This window comes from Phalaenopsis equestris, unplaced genomic scaffold (genome assembly GCF_001263595.1).
Source record: "Phalaenopsis equestris unplaced genomic scaffold, ASM126359v1 Scaffold000002, whole genome shotgun sequence".
Taxonomy (NCBI): Eukaryota; Viridiplantae; Streptophyta; class Magnoliopsida; order Asparagales; family Orchidaceae; genus Phalaenopsis; species Phalaenopsis equestris.
The window spans coordinates 49,838,722-49,862,612 of NW_018164444.1; the positions used below are offsets into that span (position 1 = coordinate 49,838,722).

The 23,891-nt window shown below is 33.2% G+C and overlaps 2 protein-coding genes across 4 annotated transcripts in view; both read left to right on the top strand.

The window, feature by feature from the left end:
* Nucleotides 1-1,234: 1,234 nt before the first annotated feature.
* Nucleotides 1,235-20,471, top strand: LOC110032322 (dihydroceramide fatty acyl 2-hydroxylase FAH1-like). The gene is made up of 7 exons (XM_020735913.1): nt 1,235-1,373; nt 10,110-10,180; nt 18,214-18,306; nt 18,385-18,581; nt 18,877-18,982; nt 19,856-20,005; nt 20,093-20,471. The coding sequence occupies exons 2-7, from the start codon at nt 10,130-10,132 to the stop codon at nt 20,213-20,215; spliced, it is 720 nt and encodes a 239-aa protein (XP_020591572.1). The 5' UTR covers nt 1,235-1,373; nt 10,110-10,129; the 3' UTR covers nt 20,216-20,471.
* Nucleotides 20,472-22,445: 1,974 nt separating this feature from the next.
* LOC110022702 overlaps nt 22,446-23,891 on the top strand; it is a 33,215-nt gene continuing 31,769 nt past the window's right edge. For all 3 annotated transcript variants that reach the window (XM_020721778.1, XM_020721784.1, XM_020721790.1), the window contains exons 1-2: nt 22,446-22,757; nt 22,860-22,974. In XM_020721778.1, coding sequence (XP_020577437.1) covers nt 22,710-22,757; nt 22,860-22,974 — 163 coding nt within the window. In that variant the 5' untranslated portion in view covers nt 22,446-22,709. The remainder of the gene's footprint in view (nt 22,758-22,859; nt 22,975-23,891) is intronic.

The window sequence follows — 23,891 nt, forward strand, 5'->3', positions numbered from 1 at the left end:
ATCCAATGCTCTCAATCAGTTTTCATGTGAAGCTTACCAATGCTCATCATATAACTAACACTGACCATTGATGTTGAATATTTAATGCCTCTATTTCAATTGCATACTCATCTCCCACTCAAATAAATACAACAACTGAGTTAATCATTAACATTACTCTACTTTTGATAGTCCTCATAGGTATTGTCAGTCAACCATTGGAAACTAATGATAAACATTTGACACTTATAATTTTGTTTTTCAATTTTTCTTTAATAAAGATAACAACTAAATTGACGACTTATATCAATGAACAATTTGCTTTGATAGATATTCTCTGTCATTTATCATTTTTATTTTTTAATGTAAATTCCTATAAGAATAATGGTGGGTTAACCACTTGATGTCATCCACCCTCTTACGTTAGTCATTAAAATCATTCAATTTATGACTTCTATCGGACTTCATTTTTTGAAGTTAAACTAGGATTTTCTTAGTCAAATTCTCTCTTATTATTAGGAGCGTGATAAGCCAAGTGCCCGATGTCACTAACCTCTAATATTCCTTATTAACTATCAAATCAAGTTTACCAATAATTGACTTCAAACACTCATTTCATATATTTTTTTAATCTCCCTTGTTATGGAGAAGACAGACAAACTGATTATCACTTTTATATAATCACATCTAAGACACGTGCATCTTATAATTAGAGAATGACGATTACTTAGAATATATGACTCATGAAAGCAAAATTATTTTAATTAAGACTAATGATTCCTCTCATTCTCTAAAAAAAAAATCATGTTAAAATACTTAACATCATAAAGTTACTTTCAAATTGATTAATCTTCATGCAAGATTTTTGTTCAACACTAACATGATAAACTTTATTTTATAAGAAAATCAACAAAATATTTTTTTTACACTTTAATAAATTACAATATATAATTATAATTTGTGTTTTTTTGTGAAGAAAATATTGAAGATTTACATACATATAAATTTTCTCTATACATGACATCAATAATTCATTTATACAAATGATATTGTCTTAATATCTTCAAAATCTATACATGACATTTTTATAATCTAAGTAAATTAATGACGGCAACATTTTTTTTTATGACAATACATAAAAAAGATAAATATTTAGACACACAAATACATAAGAATTAGTTAAATTACATTTAAATCCGAAAAACAAATTTATATTATGATAAGATGCCAAAACGTTTTTTCGAATGTTATTTGAGCCATTGAAGCAGATTGAATAGGGTTGTCAGTGAGGCAGGTGCCGTCTTCCCTTCCTCTCCTCCGACCAGGAAGAGGGCGGCGGGTAAAGAGATCGCAGTTGGACTCAGTGGTGGCCGCCGCGGTGCCATTACGTTGAGGTTCGTGAATGCTTTTGTATTATGGCATGTGCTGCATTTCGCATTCTTCTTGCTTGTGGAGGGGTTTTGATGGCGGCATTGCTGATTCTATAGCGGTGTTTTATAAGGGAATTGAATTTGGAGATAGTTTGAAGAAAGCGATCACCTCTGCAGTGTTTTTTTCCTTCACTTTTTTTTTTCAATTTTAAGATCTATCGGTGATTTTACCTGGAGCTGGGTGTTTGGGGTTTTTGTCCATTTGTTTTTTTTTATTTTTAGAGACTGCATTTGTTTGTTAAAGACATTTCTATTTTCCATTGCTTGTTTAAGGGCGATTAGCAGGTTAAAAAATTGATTTTGGTATGGCTTCGACAATTAAGCAATGTATATTCTGTCGTCATTGCTGATTTTTGCGAATGTGTAGTGCTAAGGATGGTGAACTGCACAAGAGAAACTCACCAAGGAAGAGGAGAAGCTTTAAACACTTTGTTTTTTTGTAACTGAGGGATAAGTCCTGGTTTAATGAATCCATTTGGATGCGAATGGCTCCACACACTATCCAATTTCAGGGGGTGTTTGGCTGCAGGCAGAATTTAGTAAACCCGGATTTATTAAATCCACCCCTTGCTGGATTTATTACATCATATTTAACATGCATCGAAGGCAAAATTGGGAATTTAAATCCGAAATTTTTTAAATCCACATAACTTGAGCATCTTTTATGTTTGGTTGGATTTCCTTAAGCCAGTGACAAATATTGTTATTAGGCGCTACGAAACACCTGCTGATCACATTCCCAATGGGTGTTGTAGATCTTGTGGTACTTGAAGGAGTGTGAAAAATTTGAGCGTTCAGGTAGAAATAATTGCAGTAATGTGATACTTATTTTTTCTTGAAGAAGGTTCAGTTGTCAACATAAAAACTAGAGAGGCTCAGGAGGATCCTACAGTGAAGGGATGGCTGATTTCCTCTAGGATTCTCCATTAAAAGCAGATAGCTCTATAACTCAGAAGGATCTCATTGTAGGGGCGTAATTTAGCTTCGAGAGGGCAAAGAGCCCCTCAATTGAATTAACGAAAATGATTGATTTGATTTCCTATGTATGCTTGGTCTATGACTTGTTTGCATAGTTAAAGTTTAGTAATATTGAAATTGGTTGTTGTTGTGACTCCGATTTTATCTTTAGTCTTGAGAGGGGGTTTATGATGAAGCTAAGTGAGCGGTTGTTGAACATCAAGATATAATTTTCAAATATCTTATTATGTTGGTTAAAATTTTGAAGAAATCAATCCAAAATTTTAAGGAAGTTAACAAACACTGATCCATACAAAGAAATGACACTAGTGTCACACATACATGTGAGCTTAATGTGAATGCACATTGGCAACATCTCATTTTTAATATGCTTTTTGCCCATGTTAATCTATGGGTCCCACTCTAAATAACCTGCCAACGTAGAATCTTACGACATCTTAATCTTTGCTCTTCATCATAATTGCGTACATATCCATAAATTTGATTTATCAACCAATCGTCTCGTGCAACCAACCTAGTTAGTCTTTTCCTTAATAGAGTCCTTAAGAGATTGGTCCAGAGCGAGTTTGTAGATAAATCAAAATTTGGGGATTGTTAATTTGTTGTGATACTTATCAATTTGACAGAAGGAGATATTTTAGTTTGTTCTAGATAACACCACTCAATTTCATCACTCACTTCCCTTTGGTCGGATTTTTCATTAGTAGCCGAACAATCAAACCCCATCAAAGCCGTTCAAAGCATTCAATCTAATTGATTAGGTTTTTTTCTTAAATTTGAATGGATTTATTTCTCGTCTTGGCACCGTAGTTGCTATTATTGTACACTCTAGCAATTGAGGAGAAGTTGAATGACTAAGTTCGCTCTTATTGGCAATTACTTTGCTACATAACACTTGGTTTATAACTTCTTGGTCTGCTGGGTAGGACCAACCAACCAAGTAGAGCTAAAATGATTGGTGCCTTGAAGGGAAATCTAGGTGGATCCCCACGCTCATAACTTTTATTGCGATCATCAAATCTTAGCTATTACAATTAGCAAGACCTTGATTATTACTCTTTTTTAGATGAGTTGATCATAAGAGGCAAATTTCTTGGTTTAACCTCAAGATTGATGAGATCTCCATGACAATTATGACAAAGAATACTTCAATTGGTTGCTTTGTTTCCTATTGGTGTTGATGCACTGATGTGATCTACGTGACTTCGGTTGGAGAAGTCGACATGGAAATGGGGCGGATGCACTGAAGTTGGTCCTTTTGGTGGAGTCGTCATGTCTCTTCTCTAGAAGTTAGTCCTAAGTCTAATTTAGCTGGTATGGTAGAGCTCACTGGATGTATTCCACTTCTTAATGACTCATCTTATCAATTGTCGGCTATGCATACAGTCCTCATGGGTGCAAAAATAGAGCATATATAACAAATTGGATCATGGTAGAATATTTTATTGAACATGTAACGAATGAAAGATTAATTCAAGGCTTTGTTAGGAGCCTCAAGATATTGCATACAAAAATAATCAAATTTTTAAGTAAATAAACCAAAACAAAAAAAAAAAATGTGTGCCTTCACAAGCATTGTTGTTGTAAAAATTATGCTTTTAATCCCCCCTCTTGGATTGATCTAAATCTTGCAGGCCTTCGCCCCCCAAAAAAAGAAGAAAGAAAAGAAAGAAAAAAAAAAAACTTCAACGCATCCACACCATTTCCATGTTGACTTTTTCAGCTTGGCCTCCTTTTATAGTCCCCGTGGAACAATATCCTCTTAGATCATTCAAAGATCTACTTGTCTCTTCATTGACTTTTTTAAGTTGGCCTGTCCTCCATTGCTTTATGATGTGTTGCTTAGTCCTCCAAGCCAATGTTCATTTCAATATAACCACATTCTTAAATTTTTTAAGTTGGCCTCTTTATTAACATTTCCAAGTTAGCCCTTTCGTAGAGCTTGCCTTCTCAAGATCTTGCTCGCTCAATAATTTAGATTTATTCAAGGTTGTTGCCTAAATTGCATGTTTATTAGTTCAGACTCTTTCTCAATCTCCTCAAGAATTGTGTCTTCTTGGTACTCCATACTCTTTTTTACTAGATTTTTTTGAGAGCCCATTAAATTTCTCTTAAGACACTCGATCAATTAGTACTCAAAAAAGCTTTTTATCAAGTATTGAAATTATGTTTTATCTGACACACATAAGTCTTAAAACTCTAAAGAAGATACATATATGCTATATACAACACTCAGTTGCACCTACAATAGCTCTTATCATGCTTGACATCCATTGTCATGATCTGACTTGATATAAACTACCACATCGAGGGTGTTGTTTCGTGATATGGCACCAAAGGTTAAAAGATTTACCTAAGGCCTATTGAAATGAGTTTTTTTTAATATTTATACTTACAGAGTTCTTTTATGCCATCAAATAAAAAATATATGAAAAGAAATTTTTTTTTTTATTCATATTACCAAACTATACAACAAAATGAGACATGTATAATAATCATGATATGATCTATCTCAACGAAAAATATATATTACCGTAATTTTCAAAATAATAAATTTATTATAATAAACACAAATGAGATCAGAGTATTCATAAGAACCAATAATTTCTATTCAATCCAAGTCTTAATTCAACCCGAGTCATGCCTTCTCTGAAATAATACACTTAAATAGATGAGAACAACAACAATTTAGTAATTTACCCGAAATCTATTATAATATTCTATACAATAAAAAAAAAATATTTTCTATGTTAATATAACATCACATGAGTAGTTAAATATGCTTCAAGCAAACAGATATGATACCTTAATATGTTATGTGTTATTTTATCAATTATAGCGTCCGTATGAAAATATGCCAATTTTTTTCTTGTATGAGCGTTTATTTTAACATTATATCAAGAATTAAATACAATAATAGAAAATAATATTTTAATTTTCTTAATATTTTTTCCATTTAACTTAATACCCCTACTTATTTTTATAATTTATGTTCAGTTTTACTTATATATTCAATTTTGTATGTCTGTTCATCTGCATCATATGTATAGATGAATAATTATGTAGAAGAACACACTTGTTTATCTCCTCTTTGAATTTATATTTAGAGGTATCTTACGATTCTCCAAGTATTGTATACTGTTGAAGGACTTTTCTAATTTCAATAACTAGCCTTCAACTTCTTGAAACTCCACTACTCTATTGAAATGGGCTAGTTTCTTGGAAGAGAAATTAGAGTTATTTATAGGCCCTATATGCTACAAGTAGTGCTAAGGCGGACAATAATGTGCAACACTATGGTTGGAACTTTCTAGTGATGTAGGTTGACTCATAAGGCGGCTAAGAGGAGATCAAGGACCAAATGTCGAGTAATGGATGGTTAGAAGATTGACTAGATGTTAGTTATTCTGGCTGCACGTGACATTAGAGCAACGGCTTTGAAGGAATTTACTTAGGACTAAGTTATATATAAATGATATATAATTGGGTAACTTTAGGTTAATTTAGTTTTTAATTTTCTGTTTATGTGCATTTTGTCGAGTTATTATATGTGTATATTTAGATGTGAGCATTAAGAAACTATGAATCCCAAAATCAAGATGTGACCAAGAAGCATGAGAAATGAATTCTTGTAGTTAGAAAAAGAGGAGTCCTTTTTTGCCCCCTTTCCTACTACTTTGATTATAAGCGAGATGGGCCTTCATTATATTCTTTTTATTTTATCTTTTATAGTGGACTCTCGCACATTACTGCCTCCTAGGCAAATGCTATAAAGATGAATCTTGTATATCTTGATCTTGAGCTTTGTATGCCATTTTTTTTTTATCCTCTTCACTCTCCAAGAACCCCATGCAGGATCCTCGTTTAATTTGCACACAATCTTTTCATATTTTATTGTCTCTCAAGCTAGGAAGTATCTCAGATCGAAGGGTTGCCCTTTTTTTCACAGTACATGATGCCATCCCGATACAAATCAAATTTCATTATTCACAGATACCATTCGCGAAGAAGTCGGTATATTACCGCATGATGGGTTTATTAAGGATGCTTGATATTTTGAGTGAATCTCAAATATAGTGTTGGTCTAAAAGCCAATGATAGATGGTCAATGTTTGTCAACTTCAAGAAGGTGAACAACACTTCTTTGAAGGATTAATGAACTCTCAAGCATCAACATTATTGTGAACTGAATGGTTGGCCACAACTCCTTGAACCTTCTGGATGCTTTCACAGGGTACCACCATATCAATATACATACAATTAATGGAGATGACTTGCCTTTTCATCGATGAAGGCATCTTTCGTTGTATGATCATGCCATTGGAATTTAACAATACGGACACCACATACTAAAGGTTGGTGGACAACATTTTATAACACTAGAAGGTGAGGACCAGTGAAGTATATACTTGTGATCGTTCGTAAAGAGTAAGGGTGCGTTTGAGGGCTTATTTACAGCGGCGGTCGTTTGAAAACGCCACTCGCTATTTGAAAAACACGTTTAACCGACTTTTTAAAATAAGTCGTCAATTTTACATTAGACGCGGATCGCAGGTAGGACTCTGCTATCCGCGTTTCATTCGAGCTGAAGACATCTCTCGCCCTTCGCACGGATCTCTCCACACCGCTCTCCTTCTCCTCCGCCTCCTCCTCTCGCACGGATCTCTCGCGATCCCTTCTCTCTCGCGACGAAAACATGAGTGGCAACGAAGGGGATCGCTCGACACCGCTCGCCTTCTCCTCTGCCTCCTCCTCTCATACGGATCTCTCGCGCTCCCTTCTCTCTCGCGACTAAAACCGGAGTGGCAACGAAGGGATTGCTCGTTACAGAGACCACCGAAACTCCCACCTTTCTCATCCTTCCGCACCGCTCCGACCAAGGTAAGTATCGTGACCTACCTCCTCTTGTTTCTGGTTCAAAGCTTCGTGCTGACCTCCAATGTTTTAACCCCTGTCCTGACCTCCAATTTTTCTAGGGAATAGATTAGGAAATACAACAATGGTTTTTGGTGCTTTGTTTCTGGTTTAAAGCTATCCATCCAATAATCTGAAACATTGGAATAGATTTTGCAATGCCGCAATACTTGTAGGTGCCTTGTTACAGTTCAAAGCTTTTCATCCAATGTTCTTGAGGCATTGGAATACATTTTTAAATGTCGTACGATTCGCTGGTGCCTTGTTTCCTATTCGAGGCTTTCCATCTAATTTTTATTTTGAGATGGTACAATAGTTGTTGGTTCCTTGTTTTAAGTTCAATGTTTTTTTTAAGAAGAATTTTAATTGTGAATCAACCAATTATCCATAACGAATTGATATTCGAGATTCACTTGCTACTTTTTGGAGATTGAATAGAGCTATTTTATTCATAGATTGATGTTAATGTTCTTGCTAATCTAAAGAATTTTGTTCATAAATAGAGCTAAACAGATTCACTTGCTACTTTCAATTTCTTCAGCTCCTCATGCATATATTCTTCTGTTTGACTTTACATTATTCTTAAATTTAAAGTAATTTATTTTACAATCTACAAAAAACTTCATATAAGTAGTTTTCCAAACGCACAAACCAAACAGCCAAATAACTTATCTAGAACAGGGGCAAAATGATCATTTATCCAGAATCAGTTGTTTTCGAAACGCACAAATCAAACAACTAGCTAGTTTATCAAGATAAACTGCTTATCAAGAGATTATCAGGATAAGCTGGATAAACTGCAACTACCCCCAAGCAGACCCTAAGTCTCCGGTGAGAAACTTAATTGCGTTGTTGGTGAAATTTAATATATTGAGGACGTTTAACATTAAGCTAAACCCTATGAAAGGCTTTGTTAGTGCCAACTTTCAAAAGTTTTTTGAACTCACTTATGACTTGACGTAGGTCTAAGTTCTATCTCTCTTGACTGCAATGAGTCTATGAAAGTTGTCGGAAGTTAACATTAATATTTTGATTCATTTTGTACGGATATGCGTTCTTATTTTATTTTTGGCTTGTTTTTCTCTCTTACTTGTGCATTTTTTGTTTATGTTTGATTCAAATATGTTAAGCATTCTCTTAGGATCCTCTAAAAAATTTTGTTGGACTTTTGTATCATTTCGTCAAGGGGTTACTGAGATGTGTGTTGGGCCATCCCAGCACACCGGGAATGTCATGATGTCCTTCCTACTCCCATGAAGAAAGATGGGTAGAGGTGGTATATAGCATCAAGCCAATTTCAATGTACTCACATCAAGGTTGGTAGGTATAGGTTCTAGTACTTTTTTGCAAGCATTAGTGATAAGCAAAACAAATATCACTATTAGGATTTTGAACATTTTAACAAAACTTCGATCACTTCCATGACGGGGCTAAAAAAAAAATTCGTTGGGCCATTACACTATACTAATAAAAACAAGTAAAATGCTGTGTACTAGGCAATCATTACATTTTCTTTTTCCATCCTAATCTTACCAAGAAATGTGGGTGTATGCGATGTATAGCATTGAGGCAAGATGCAGATTCATTAATGCTCAAAAAATGGCATGTGTGGGTTTTCAAATGCATTGCGTGGCCTCGGACAATTTATATAAAAAGGAAATGCATTTAAGTTGATTGAACCTCCCTCCAACTTGTTGATAAAAACATGCATGAGACCCCTATAACTTGATAATGACGAATCATAAGCTTTTAGCTTGTTAAGTAATGCATGTGTAGGTCTAGAAAAAAATTCCTCATTGTTAACAAAATAGTGATAAAGCAATATGGGTAGCCTTTCCACGACGTCAAGAAATACACGTGATTGATACTATTTGGCCTATATTTTGTAAGTGAGCATAACCAAAGTTAAAGAATAGCAATAATAAAATATTAATTTATGGGATATACCTCACTTGAATGCATATAATGCACCAAAATAAAAAAATAATAGAAATACTTCACCGCCTTCATGTTTTAAAAACATCTTAAACTAATACATTCAAAAAATCCAAAAATAAAACTCTCCCTTTTCTTTATGGCACAAAAGAGGCGGGGGCTTAGCTGCTCCACTGATGTACGACTAAACTCTACATGATGAAAATACTGCCTTGCTGCTTTTTGATTTTTCTCACGGGAACTTTATTGTTGAATTGTTGCTCTTGCAATCTTCAGTTTATGTGTCATTTGCTTCAAACTCAGGTTCTATTCATCTTGCAAACAAGAATCTTCATCTTCTTTTCAAAAAAAAAAAAAAAAAAAGAAAGATCTTTTATTGTTAAAATAGCAGTTAATTTATTAAACCGCACCTATGAATATTTTTCCTTTCTATATCTATCTTTTATTCATTCATGAAATAGCAAATTTGTTGCTCTGGCAATTGGTTTAAGGTCTTGATGCAGTTGAAACTAAATTGTTGTTGATTAATACATTGTTTAAGGTCTCGATGAAATGATATAGTTTTATCAGAACAAACATTTAATATGGCTCGAGGTTAACTAGAACCTTATTTATTGGGTTACATATTTTTATTCTCTATATCAAAGCCCTTCCCAAAGTTCCTATTGGAGGGGTGGTTGGTTTCTACATGAAGTATGCATGCCTGTATTGATTCTTCATGAAAATTATTTATATATACTGATTGAATTCTTGATTTTACAGCATATTTGCTTGCATGCTTGAACTTTTTTATTTGCTTCATTTAGTTTAGTACTTCAGTGCATGTCACAGTTCCATGCATGTTGTAACTTATTTTTTATTTGCTTTATGTAGTCTAGTGCATAAACCTCACTATGGTGGTAATGGAATTTTCGGTGGACTTAAACAAAGCCCTTGTTTTCCAGGTATTCTATTATGAGTACTTTTGCTTAGCTCTAACTCATTGTCTTCTACTACCAAAATTTTTTCTAATCCAGTATTGACATCTTATACTTAATGTAAATGAAGAGATTTAGAGAATTCATTTATTAAATCCAAACTAATTATGAATTAATGATGATGATGCAATGCTTTTATTTTCTATAGTTTAAGAAGCTTAATCAATGTTTCAACAAAATACCACATAATCAAAATGTGCCATTCTAATTATTGTATATATAAGAAAATCAATTTTTACTAAAAATAAATATAGACTGTATGTTCCAAAAATCTACGCTCTGGCCTTCCACAAAATGAATGATGAGAGAGAGTTTTATATTGAGTGTTATGGGTCAAATTTTTAGAGGGAGGATCACACAATAAATAAGACACAACTCATAGATTTCAACCTCAATTTTTGAGAACTTTCAAGATATGGGGGTCGAGGTTTCTCATAGATGCTGACCTTTATGGTTTATTATCTATTTCAATAGTGGGAGATCAATTTCACTTAAAGCTAGTCTTTAGATAGCTGACTGCTCTACATATAGCAGCAACAATTATATTTTTAGATTATGAAATTTATCATTGCAAACTTAGAGTGGATTTGGGGGAATGATGACGAACCCGGTCAAGCTCCCATGATTCTATTGTCCCGGGTTATCACAGTCTCTGATCTACTTAGTCAATAGAGGTAACAGACACAACTTAACAAAAGGATCCTTATCATTAGTCTTGTAGAGTTGAGATGGACCATGAATGTTTATCTAAAAAGATTAATTAAATTCAACTTTAGCTTATATTGGGCTCTATGATTCACAATTCAAAACAGTAGGAAGACTATTGATGAAATATGTGCATTTTAGCCATGACTAAAATATAACGAAACCTATTGGCCAAATTATTTGGTTAGAGGGCTTTGGTCATAACTGTTTTTGTGGAGCATATTGGTCAAACCATATGGATAGAAGACTCGGGCCACGACCTCATCAGTGTGAGATTGTTTTAAGTAAATACAATAGTATACTTAATATGTCATTAGCTTATTATGAACTTGGGTTAACTTTAAATTTGTCATCATCTACAGTCGGTTGTGGAAGGCGAATATAATTTGCTTTAAACCTTTGATGATTAATTTCATTTGATCATTTTTAAATTTTGTAAATTTTTAATGAAAATTTTCATTTTTAAGATTTGAAAGCATCTGCCATTGAGAATTTCATTCAAGACAATTATCATCGTAGATATTAGATAGTTTTGAACCGTGTTATCTTTATCTTGCTTACATAGGACCAAATTCATAACTTATATTAATTTGTTTGAGTTTTTCAAATAATCTTAGAGTTTAGTTTTAAAAATAAATCCATTTGATTGAAATTTACAATCACCATGACCATTATTTGAATAAATTATTTGATCATTTATATTCACAATTTAGTCAAATTTATTACTTGGATATCAGTAGGGTGTTAGTCCTGTCAATCCGTGTCCTTGTAAGGAGGAAGGTTAGATTGGCTTAGATGGGCTCTTAACTTTGTCTCCCGTCTTTATAAAAGGAGGATTGTATTGATTAAGTGAGACTTAAATTTTACTTTATTGATAAGGCAGTCTGCTCGAGAGCTTGTATAACTTGACATTTTAATCTAATTTCTGAAAAAAAAAGAGATGTTGCAACATTCAGATTATATGCACACATTTAAGAATTGTTGCACGCTTCTCGATGACACTTTTAAATTGATTTTATTTTTTCTCAACCCAAGTTATATAATTTAGTTTTCAATAAATTAGTCAGAGCATATGCCGACACTTAGGGTTTATTTGAAGCTAGCCCCTACAATATTCTCATATCTTATAATTCACATTTAGTGTGTTAGTCAGAGCACATGTGAGATTTTAGAGTTTACTTTAAGATAGCCCAAACAACATTCTCAAACCTTATGTTTGCACATTTATTACATTGGACGGAACATATGCAACTTTTTAGAATTTAAGTAAGTTCGCACAAAATTCTCATGCCTAATGATTGTGCGTTCAATGTATTAGTCGGATCACATTGATGTATTTTTAAACTTAATGAATTTGAATACATTTTAGAAAATTTGCATTCTTTTAAAGATAACTTGCTCCTCATTCGAAACAATATATTTAAATTGAAGGGTGCCTCGTGAAGCATGCACAAGACCTAAAGTTAATCAAATTTTAATTATCTGCTTAAACACTCTAATGTTTGCAAAGCTTTATTTTGAACTACTTAAAAAGACTTTCCGTCTGCTTTTAATTTTGTGTTTTGTATTCAGTGACGAGTAGACAATCTAGATTTTGATTGTTTGTTCAAAACATTGTATTTTGTTTCTTGCACCTGGCCTTCAATTTATTGAATTCTTAAGCATTTGATGATATAATTTGTGCTCAATAACAAGCTTTTGAATTTTTGTGAGTGTAATATGTTCAATTTTATTATTGCTTGCAAATGAACTTTTGATTTCTCTATTCATCCAGCTCTATGCTCTTTTCATCTTAGTCAGTATGAGATATTGAGTGATCCCAGTATTCACAAAGGTTTTGATAATGCTCGTAAATGAACAACTGCGTTTATTGCGAGTTTTATTCACACTTTTTCAACTTCATAAAAATGTTTTTAGGTTCTATTCAAGCTTCCTTTCTATTGAAAATTTAGCATCGTTCTAATGCATGGGGCTGCATCGAGAAAGTTGGGCCTGCCTACTATGCTGCATAAAACATATATAGGTGGTATAAACACCCCAACCAATAGTGTCATTTCCCATAATGCTACCAAAAATGTGTTTTGGTCTTCAAACCTATATTATAAGATGTGTAAATATAGATTTCTCCATCACGTTGGAACACAACACTCGAGTGCCTATAATTATATTTTTTATATTATTTCTAAATAAGATTCTATTTTTTGTTCAATCAATTTGCTCGAGATTTTTGAGTCTGAATTTCAGTGGTCTCTCGGCGTCATCCTCATGTAGGGTGTTGTTTCGGAAAAGTTAGGCTTGTTCATTGCGCTATGAGAAGCACATATGGGTTATATGAACACTACAGCATGTCCTTCGTGCCGCACAACACTACGAAAAAATGTGTATGTATAACGTGCAAAAAAATTGCACTAGTTTTCTCACCATGCTACACAAAACATGTTTAATTACTTATGATGTATCTAGCTGTGCTACAAAAAGGTCTTACATGGCTTATATGTTGTATCACGAAACGTTGCATACGTGTTTCACTCTACTAAGGTATGAAAACATGTACAGGGTCCCACTAATCACAAAACGTTGCATACGTGTTTCACTCTACTAATGTATGACAAAACATGTACAAGGTCCCACTTATCTTGTCAAACACGTCTCAATTGGGATATGAGGAGTTTAGAGTTGCAACTTTTTTATAATTTTGTGCACGAAGCATGTGGAGAGTCTTCTGCTCTCAATTTGGCACCAAGGGAGGGCACCAAATCTAGGTGGCAGGGCTGAGCGGTGGAGGCGGCCTCAGGTAATTAGGGATTAGCAAATGGGTGTGCCTTGTGTGCAAATTAGTTATGAAAATAAAGTGGGGAGTAAGCTGCTGCCATGGTTCGGGTTGGGTCACTTGGGTTGGGCCTGAACTTGGAATGACGGCAGGGAGGAAGATAAATTGGCTGGTGAGCTTGGCTTGGGCCATGGAGGGCTTGGGCCATGAGTTTGAGCTTGAAACTCCATTGGTAAGGGCTCGGGTTGGCTCAGTGTTTGGGTTTTGTTTGATGGGTTTGGGCTAGGTTGGCAACAAGTTGAAGCTTGAATTGAATGAGATTGAGCTTGGGTTAGGGTTTCTTGAGTGGCTTAAGCTTTAGGTTTGAGCTCACGGGTAAGTTTGAAAGAGGTTTGTATTGAAGGTAAGGTATGGTTTAGGTTGAATGTGGATTTGGTTTAGGCTTGATTTGCATTGTTTTTGGTATGGGTTTAGGGTGTGATTTGGATTAGGATTTGGACTTGAATTGATTATGGATTTGATGATTAAGTTTGTGATGTAATCTAGGTTTGATTTGGGTTAGGATTTGGGCTTAAGCTTGAGTGTGGCTCAGCGTGGCTTTATATAGGATTTTGGTTTAGATTTGGGTGTTGAGTTGTGATTGATTGGTTTAGTAATTTTGCATTTGAGCTTGAATGAGTTTTAGAATTGGATTTATTGCATTTTAGGTTTGATTTGAATTGTGTCAGTGTTTAGTTTAGGCGTGTGAATTTGAGTGTATTTAGGTGTAGATTTGAATTGGAATTTAGGTTTGTTTTAAATTGGATTCGTTTATGGGGTTTAGACTTGGATTTTTATGTTTATGATTTGAATTTTAAGTATGGATTTGAGATTTAAGTTTGGATTTAAGCTTTGGTTTGGATTATGTTTGGGTTGAAATTTGGTTTAAATTTGAATTTTTGAATTTTGGGTTTGGAATTTGAATTTTAGGCTTTATTTTATTTCAATTTGTTTTTTTTCATGGGTTTAATATGCTTTCTTCCAAAGTTTTTCAACTTTTTAAAAAATGTGTTTGAATTTTAAAGGTAGTGAATTTGATTTTGATTTGGAGAAATTTGATTTTATCTTTGTTTATAATTTTTAGATTTAGCTCACTGGTGGTTCAAAATCAACATTAAACTAATTGTACGTATTTTAAACCAAAAGAAACAGCTAGGGAGGAGGTCCAAAGTGCTTACGTGTGCTCTACATGGTTTTCCCAAAATTGACTAGGCAAAGGGGCAAGTCTAACCAACTTAGTCCTTGGAGTGAGCTAAGGATCAAGGGGTCAAGTCTGTAGGCTCAATAGGTCAACTAAATGCATATCAGAAGTCTTAAAGGGTACTCAACTTTTGGTTTTATAAACCTAATTATGATCAAGTCAACATCAGACAATGCATTAAAGATTAGAGCCAAGTATATTTTAATTTAAAGGGAGTAAATATTTGATTTATGTTCTAAATATAGGTTTTAACCATCCACTAGTCTGCTAGGGTAGCCTCTAAGGAAATCCTAAGGCTAGATTCTAGGCTCCAAGAGGTGTGAGAAAGGAGAGAAGGGAGACCTTGCCAAAATTGAGGTCAATTGTGATCTTAATAATTAGCCATTAAATTTACTAGATAATACAGTAATATTTTTATAGATAAATTTTAATAATTTTGATAAATTATACTAAATCCTAGGTATATAATCAATGATATAATTTTTAGAGTTATTGTTGGATGGTTAAAAGAACAATCTGTGACGCTAAAAATTCTGCTTTTAGTGAACTTTATAATAGATTAGATATTAAGGAGAATGAAAAATATATGTATAAACTAGCCAAACAAGGAGAAAAGAAATGTAAAGATTTAACTCAAGTAAAGTGTATTCAAGATGAAAATCAAAAAGTACTTTTTTTAGAAAAAGATATTCAACATAGGTAGGTGAGTTACTTTGATAAACTTTTTAATGAAATTTCTGAAAATACGATTGACCTCAGTGACCTTAATATCGTGAATAATAATAAAACGTTTCATTTTTACCGTCGCATTAGCAAAAAAGAAGTTGAGGAGGTTTTAAAAAAAACAAAGTGTGGAAATTCTGTAGGATCTGATGATATCCCAGTTGAAGTGTGGAAATATTTGGGAGTTTCTTGGCTTACTAGACTCTTTAATATTATTTTAAAAACTAAAAAGATGTCTGAGGAGTGGAGGAAAAGTATTTTGGTACCCTATTTTTAAGAATAAAGGGGATGCACAAGAGTGCGCAAGTTATAGAGGAATTAAGTTGATGTGTCATACTTTAAAATTATGGGAGAGGGTAATTGAACATAGGTTAAGACGCATCACAAAAATTTCTCATAATCAATTTGGATTTATGTCGGGCAGGTGTACTATGGAAGCTATACATTTATTGAGAGGTTTGTTGGAGAAGTTCAGAGATGATAAGGAGAATCTACATTTGATTTTTATTGATTTAGAAAAAGCTTACGATAAGGTTCCAAGAGATATCCTTTGGAGAATTCTCGAAAAGAAAGGTGCTGATATGACTTATATTCAAGTCATTAAAGATATGTATACTAGAGCTTTTACTTGTGTTCAAACTGAAGGAGGATTGACAAAATGTTTTCCTATTTCGGTTGGATTACATCAGGGATCTGCTTTAAGCCCTTATCTTTTTGCTTTAGTTATGGATGGTCTTACTGGACATCTACAGGAGAGTGTACCTTGGTGTATGCTTTTTGCTAATGATATCCTTCTCGTGGATAAAACGAGAGAAAAAACCCAGGAAAAACTTGAATTATGGAGGTCTACATTTGAGTCTAAAGACCTTCGTTTAAGTAGAACTAAAACTGAATACATGGAATGTAATTTTAGTAGTAATAGCTCTAGTGACAGAAGTGTGACTTTGGGTGATCAAATTATTAAAAGGTGTGAACGATTTAGATATCTTGGGTCCGTTGTCCAAAGCGATGGTGATATAGATGGGGATGTTAATAGTAGAATTCAAGTTGGTTGGTTGAAGTGGAGGAATGCTTCGGGCCTTTTGTGTGATAGAAAAGTACCGCTAAGACTGAAAGGAAAATTTTATAAGACGGTGGTGAGACCTGCAATGCTCTATGGCGCTGAATGTTGGCCTTTAAAAGAGAAGCATAATAATAAGTTAAGTGTTGCCGAGATAAGAATGATTAGGTGGATGAGTGGCTTTACACTTAGAGACAAAATGCGGAATGAATATATTCATGATAGGGTTGGTGTAGCTCCTGTGACAGACAAAATTAGAGAAAGTCGCCTTAGATGGTTTGGTCATATTAAACGTCGACCATTAGATGATCCGATTAGGAGAGTAGATGTTTTAAATTCGACTTGTGTTAAGAAAGGCAGAGGTAGACCTAGGAAGACTTGGGCTTATTGTATTAAAAATGATCTTAATTTACTAGAAATAAATGAAAATATGACACTAAATAGGACGCAATGGAGAAAAAGGATTCATGTAGCCGACCCCACGTAGTGGGATTAAGGCTTTGTTGTTGTTGTTGTTGTATTGCTGGATGGTTAAAATAAAAATTTTTCTCATAAGTATTATAAAATAAGGACTCATAGAGACTTGAAGGCAAAAGTTTTATAAATTTGCAATTGAGCTAATGCTGTTATATGGATTGAGTGTTGGGCGGTAAAAAAATCGTTAATAGCTAAGTTGAATGTGATGAAAATTGGAAGGTTAGCATGGATGGATGGAAAAACAAAGAAGGATAAATAAAGGATTATATTAGGCGAATGGTTGGTGCGATATTTATTGAAGATAAAATAATTTGAAGTAGATTTAGATAAGTTGAATGTATAGAGTGGAGGGTAAAGATACCCACATCAAACTGATAGATAAGATAATGCTGGAAGATTAGGAATGATCTGTGGTAGACCTAAGCTAATATTGGTACATGTTGTTTAAAATATTTGTGAATAATAAAGTTAATTTTATAAATATCACTCAATTAGAATGAATGATGATGATGAATTTCCATAGTGATTTGGCAACAAATTTAATAAATTTGATCCATGTATCAACAAAATGCCTTTGGCATCCGTTTAAAACTCCCTTTTATTGTTATCATAATAAACATAAGCTCTTCGACTCATAACCTTATATAATCCTTTTTTTTCTCACCTAGATGTTTTTTATTTTAATTTTAATAATAAAGCTTTCTATATTGGTGCATTTACATACATACTAGCCAATTCCTGTGTGTTTACATATCTAACACTTATAGTTTCTTCATTTATATCACCCAATTCTTTCATATCACATCGCAAATGCCATCATTTAACTTTATAAAGTGAAATTCAAATTTGCATGCATAGGTCAGGTGATATGCATGTAAACATTTGAAGTTTAGGTGTTAATTATATGTAAATATATTGGAATTGAGTGGTATGTCTGTAAATCATCCTATATCTTACGCATGATCTCATTACTTAAACCATGTTATACTCCATAAACGTTGAAGGCATTCATTAAAAATATTTAGGTCGGCCATCTCGGGAAAGCTTATCAAGAATGGGTTCACCAACCCATTATCAGCAAAGAAAGCCCACGTTTTTTCCAAAATAACATTCTGGAGGTAACCATTTTGTCTCCTTTTTGTCAGCAATGTATGGTCTTTTCAGCGATTTTAACTTCATTGCATTTCAATTAGCAGTTCTTAACACGAACGGTATGGTGGGCGGTTCCTACGATTTGGCTTCCAGTTGTTTGCTGGTTCGTGTTGACATCCTTCCGCATGGATCAATCTTTACCTGCAATTGCTCTACAGATGTTGGGTGGAATATTTCTTTGGACATTCATCGAATACTGTTTGCACCGATTTCTCTTTCACATTAAGACAGAAAGTTACTGGTTAGTGATCTTTATTTGTTTGCTATAAAATGTGAGACTAACTTATAATACCGGTAACATGTCAAAATAGTCTTTTTTAATCGGAAAGTTTATAAAATTTTCAAATTAGTCCTCTATAATCTACATTTTAAATCTGGATTTTTACCTCATATTAAAAGATATATAGTCTAGGGCTACAATGATCCCATGTAAAAAGTCGGGTCTATTTTGACACTTTTCTCCTCTTAGAGTATTATCTTCATAGGCCGTAATCCAAATAACGAAGGTATCTTCACTCATCGACATGACTTTGCAGGGCAAACACAGCACATTATCTGCTCCATGGATGCCATCATAAGCACCCCATGGATGGTCTCCGCCTTGTTTTCCCTCCTGCTGCAGCAGCTATTCTTTGTTTTCCAGTAAGTCTGTTTTACTTTATAATATCATTTCAATATTTGATGTGTTTGCATGTGCATGATATTTAACTTATAAGCATTTAGATTGAGAAAGTACCTCAAACCCTGTAACTATCTCGAAGTATAAACATAAGATTTGAGAATGAGACTCGATCATATAAACTAAGAAATGTATGACGTCCGTTTTGTCTGTGAAATAATTTTATTTACTAACAATTTCCTCAATTTGATATGATGAAGGTCGGGCGAAAGATATTGAGAGAAAAGAGAGGAAAGAGGGAATATTGGAATATTTTTTTAAATTCATGATTCCATAATCTAATTAACATTACATCAATCTCTATTTATATAGGTTAAGTTAACATTGAATTAATTTTAAATCTACATAACTTTTCAAAATCATATCAAGTAATTTAATCAAAGATAAACCTAACCATTAAATAAATAGAGCAAAAGTAAATTATAAAATAATTCAAAATACTATAATTAATTAAAGATATATTCTTTTTCTTATTCTGCATCAAATTCCTTGGAGCCAACTGAAATCTTTTCCTAAAGAGATCTGTAGAAGCCCTTTCCTGAAATTCTAATCTCCATTTTATGTGGTGGGGGTGGGGGAATTAATTAAAATCTTGACAGCTCCTAAAAATTCAGTGTGATTTTGATAAAAAACATTCCAATTAATTAAATAAAATAAGTAACTCCTTAACTAATTCAACTTATTAGAATCATAGATATAACTTCCTTTTGTTGCATCGAAGTGATGTATAGGGTTGTTGTCTGCCTAACATGAATGTCTACATCACCATCTCTTTTGCTCTCTTACACCCTCATTCTCCATTGACACCGATTGCTCAACCTCGCCACTCCACGCAGTTTTTCGGTCTCGCCAAACTTCTAACAACTTCAGCGGCGGCGGCGTTTGCTCTCTTCGGGGGTGGCTTGCTCGGCTACGTCATGTATGATTGCATTCATTACTATCTCCATCATGGAAATCCATCGAATAACCAAGCGAAATATCTTAAGGTGAGAAATATGAGCATCTATGCTCAAACTTCTTTATCAATATTGTGTTAATGAAACAAAAATCTAAGTTTTAGTTCATGTTGCCAGCGTTATCATATGAACCATCACTTCAGAATTCAAAAGTTGGGATTTGGGATCACTTCTTCACTCTGGGATGTCATATTTGGGACTCTGCCGCCTGCACCGAAAGCTTCTCAGAAGAGTAATTGATTCTCTCCATCTTTAGTTCGGTTTGAAAATTTGCTGTAATTAATTGAAGGTTGGGGTTTTTGAGAACATGAAATTTACCTTTTGTGCCACTGAGTTGGCATTGAATATTCTGATGTTTTAAGCAGGTTTTCTTTCTTGGGAAGGATGTAATAATGAGATTTTTTGTGGATCCATAATTATTTGCGGCTAGAGCTTGAGCGGAGCTTAGGCTTTGCGCATTCGATTCGTTCGAAATTAATTTTATTTGAAAATGGCTCGTGTTGGAACTTGCTCGTGAACAATGTGTTCATGTTCGGTTTGATTTATATATATTTGTGCATGTTAGGTTTGCGTTTAACTTGAAATTGACACGTTAAATTAACTAAAAAAATAGGTATATGGTGTTGTATTTGAATCCATGCCATTTCTATACAATGAAACACTCATAATCATATGATCACATAAGCTGTTGTGATTTAAATTTAGATATAAATGTAAACTCTCTCAGACATAATTCTCTTGCGTTTAAATCCTTTTTTTCTTGCAAGCTCATATTCCAAGCATCAATATTATTTATTTACATATTATTAAGTCATAAAATTTAAAAAAAAATTATATTTTTTAATTCAAAATAGCAAAAGAGCTCTATTTTGAAAAATTATATGTTTTTAAAAACTTCATAATGTTATAAAATTTTATAAATTATTTTAAATACTATCTTTTTTATTCTCATACCTCCTTTCATTTGGTGATATTAATGCAAAAGAAACTAATTATTTTTCAACTATTTATAATTCTTCCAATATGAAATATAATAAATTATAGCATTATTTGAATGTCAAAGCATCCAAATGGTTGAATCATACACTTCATAAGTAACTTGAGGTATCAAAAGATAAATTCTTGATATTTATAAGCAAAAAGCAACTCTCTAATTTCAATAAGGTGAGCTCTACAATTTGTTTCTATATAGTCCCTTTATAGACTCATCTTCTCACGCGGTGTAAAGATATAAAATGGAGTTAAATTCTTAAACATCGATTCACTCTTTTGATGTAATAAGTGATATTTCTTTCGAAATCAAACATTAAGCGACGTCTTGAGAAAAACAAAGCTAAGCTCTTAAACGTCAAGACGCTTTTTGTTATAACAAATTAAATTTCATGAGAAACTTCAAATTTATGCTTCCTATTACAATACCATGTTTAGAATGAGTGACTTTCTTAGAAGTTACATAGGCCGAACAGAACCACAACTCGATGAGTGAAAGACTGAAAGTTCAAGCTGTTACAAAAAAAAAAAAAAAAATCAAATATCTTTATAACAATTGCATGGAAAGGTGTGAAGAAACTAAACAAAATATTTTCATATCATTTTTATGAGTGAATTTAAAATGATTATTACTATAAACCCATCAAAACAATTTTTAAATGCATTTGCCATTCGATATAAAAACATGCCATATATCTTCATGTTCTTACATTTTAGTATAGATGTATGTGGTTTTTCTTCTTAGAATTATCAAGCAATTAATGTTTGTATTTTCTATTAGATTATTTTATATACAATCAAGAATGAAATGAGACAAACAAATAAATTGTTTTTAGATTAAACTTTTTATTTATTAAATAGATGCTGAGAGGAGCATAATATTAAAATTTCTCAAATAATTATATTTTAGAAAATAATTCAAAATTTGTTTTCCTTAGGATGAAAGTGAATGTTAATTAACTCCCGTATTGTGCAGTGCTACCGTGCCCCGTGCCGTGGTCTAATAGCACACCTAAGCCCGTATAGGTGCCCCCACGCCGATAACTGCAGCAATCCCTCACCCGTATAGACGCTTCCGTGCCGCTGATTGCAGATTACTTTCAAAACTGAATGTTTCAACCTGAAAAACTATTTCCGAAACTTCAACTTTTAAACTGCAGATTTTCCACAATAACTTGAATACAAAAATTTCATGCAACTTTAGTGAAGCTACGAACTAGGATTCAATAAATTTTATAGAGGTTAAATTCTAGAACTTATTTTATATGATAAATATAAAATTTAATTAATTTTTTTAGTGTTAATTTACTCAAGTTATAATTAGCTAACATTAATATACTTAATAATAAATGATTAATACTAAAAATTTCTAGTGCTATGCATGTAATTGCCCTTAATTAATATTAATCAATACAATGCTCTAGCTAATTTGGTGGTTTTATTTAATACCTGTCTTTCTTCCCCAAATACCTAACAAGGCAACGGCTGGACCAGCGACGTGTGAAGAAAGAAGGGAAGAACCGGCTTAAATCCTTCCTAAATCCTGCTACAAAAACAGGCACAGCCCATTAGGTTTTAAGCCGAATCAAAACCTCCACGGCCGTAAAATCAATCCGCCGCCATACCTAATCTACTTCCCTTCACAGAATTGTAATGCTCGTTGAGGTTCAATGCCCAGCATAACCCTCTAAACCCTTTAACCTAGTTCTTACAAAACCCTAGATACTCGCCGATCTTTTCAGCCATGGCGGAGGATGTGCAACACAGTTATCCTAATACTTGTTGTGCCCTGGTAAGATTCATTTTTTTTCCGGAATCCATTGTTTATCATTTGGATCTTTTTTATTTTAATTTTGAATTTAAGTTCGGTATTCTTCGTTTGGGTTGGTTTCAGTGGATAAAGAGGTCCCAGAAGCTGGAAAAGAGCAGGGATGCTTTAAGGCAAAGCGTGAAGATCTTAGAGGCACAAATAGAGAAGCAAAGCGTTGAGATTGCTGCTCTTAAAAAAGGTTTGGAAAAGTTATAAGCTTTATTCTAGGAAGGTTCCCTTTATTGACGTGTAGTTTGTATAAACTTTTAAAATCAATTTTCAAGGTTTTGACGTTGCAGATGCTTGAAAAGATTAAAATGTAGTATAGAGCAAGGCTTCAATGTTGGGCAGTTCGACCCTTTTTGAAGACATCCTGTTATTGTCGTTTGATTAGGGTTTTTCCATGATAACTATCGCTGCATTAACTTGTTAGATTGTGATTTTTTTGGTATAATTTTAGTATATATCAAGAAAAAATTGAAGTACCACGATCAATGAATTATGGGTAATGCTGTAGGAGAGTGTCGAAATCAATTTATTAGTTTTAGATTTTAAGATTAAGAGTTGTAAAATAAAAAATACTAGGACTTATCGTTGCAGAATTAGATGGAGAAACTTAAAAGATACAAATAAAATTATTTTTTATGAGTAAAATTCAAGATTTCAAAATTTGGGCAAGAAACAAATGTGATGTGGGATAAAGTAACAAACGCTATTAAACAAGTAGCAAAAGATGTTCTTGGAGAATCAAAAAGAAAAATATTTACAAATAAAATTAGTTGATGGTGGAATAATAATGTGCAAGAAAAGATAAAATATAAGAAGTTATGTTATAAAAATTGGTTTAAATGTAAAAGCTTAGAGATCTGGAGAAAATATCAAACGGCCCGCAGGGAGTCTAAAAGAACAATCTGCGACGCTAAAAATTATGCTTTTAATGATCTTTATAATAGATTAGATACTAAGGAGGGTGAAAAATATATGTATAAACTAGCCAAGCAAAGAGAAAAGAAAAGTAAAGATTTAACTCAAGTAAAGTGTATTAAAGATGAAAATCAAAAAGTACTTTTCTTTAGAAAAAGATATTCAACATAGGTGAGTGAGTTACTTTGATAA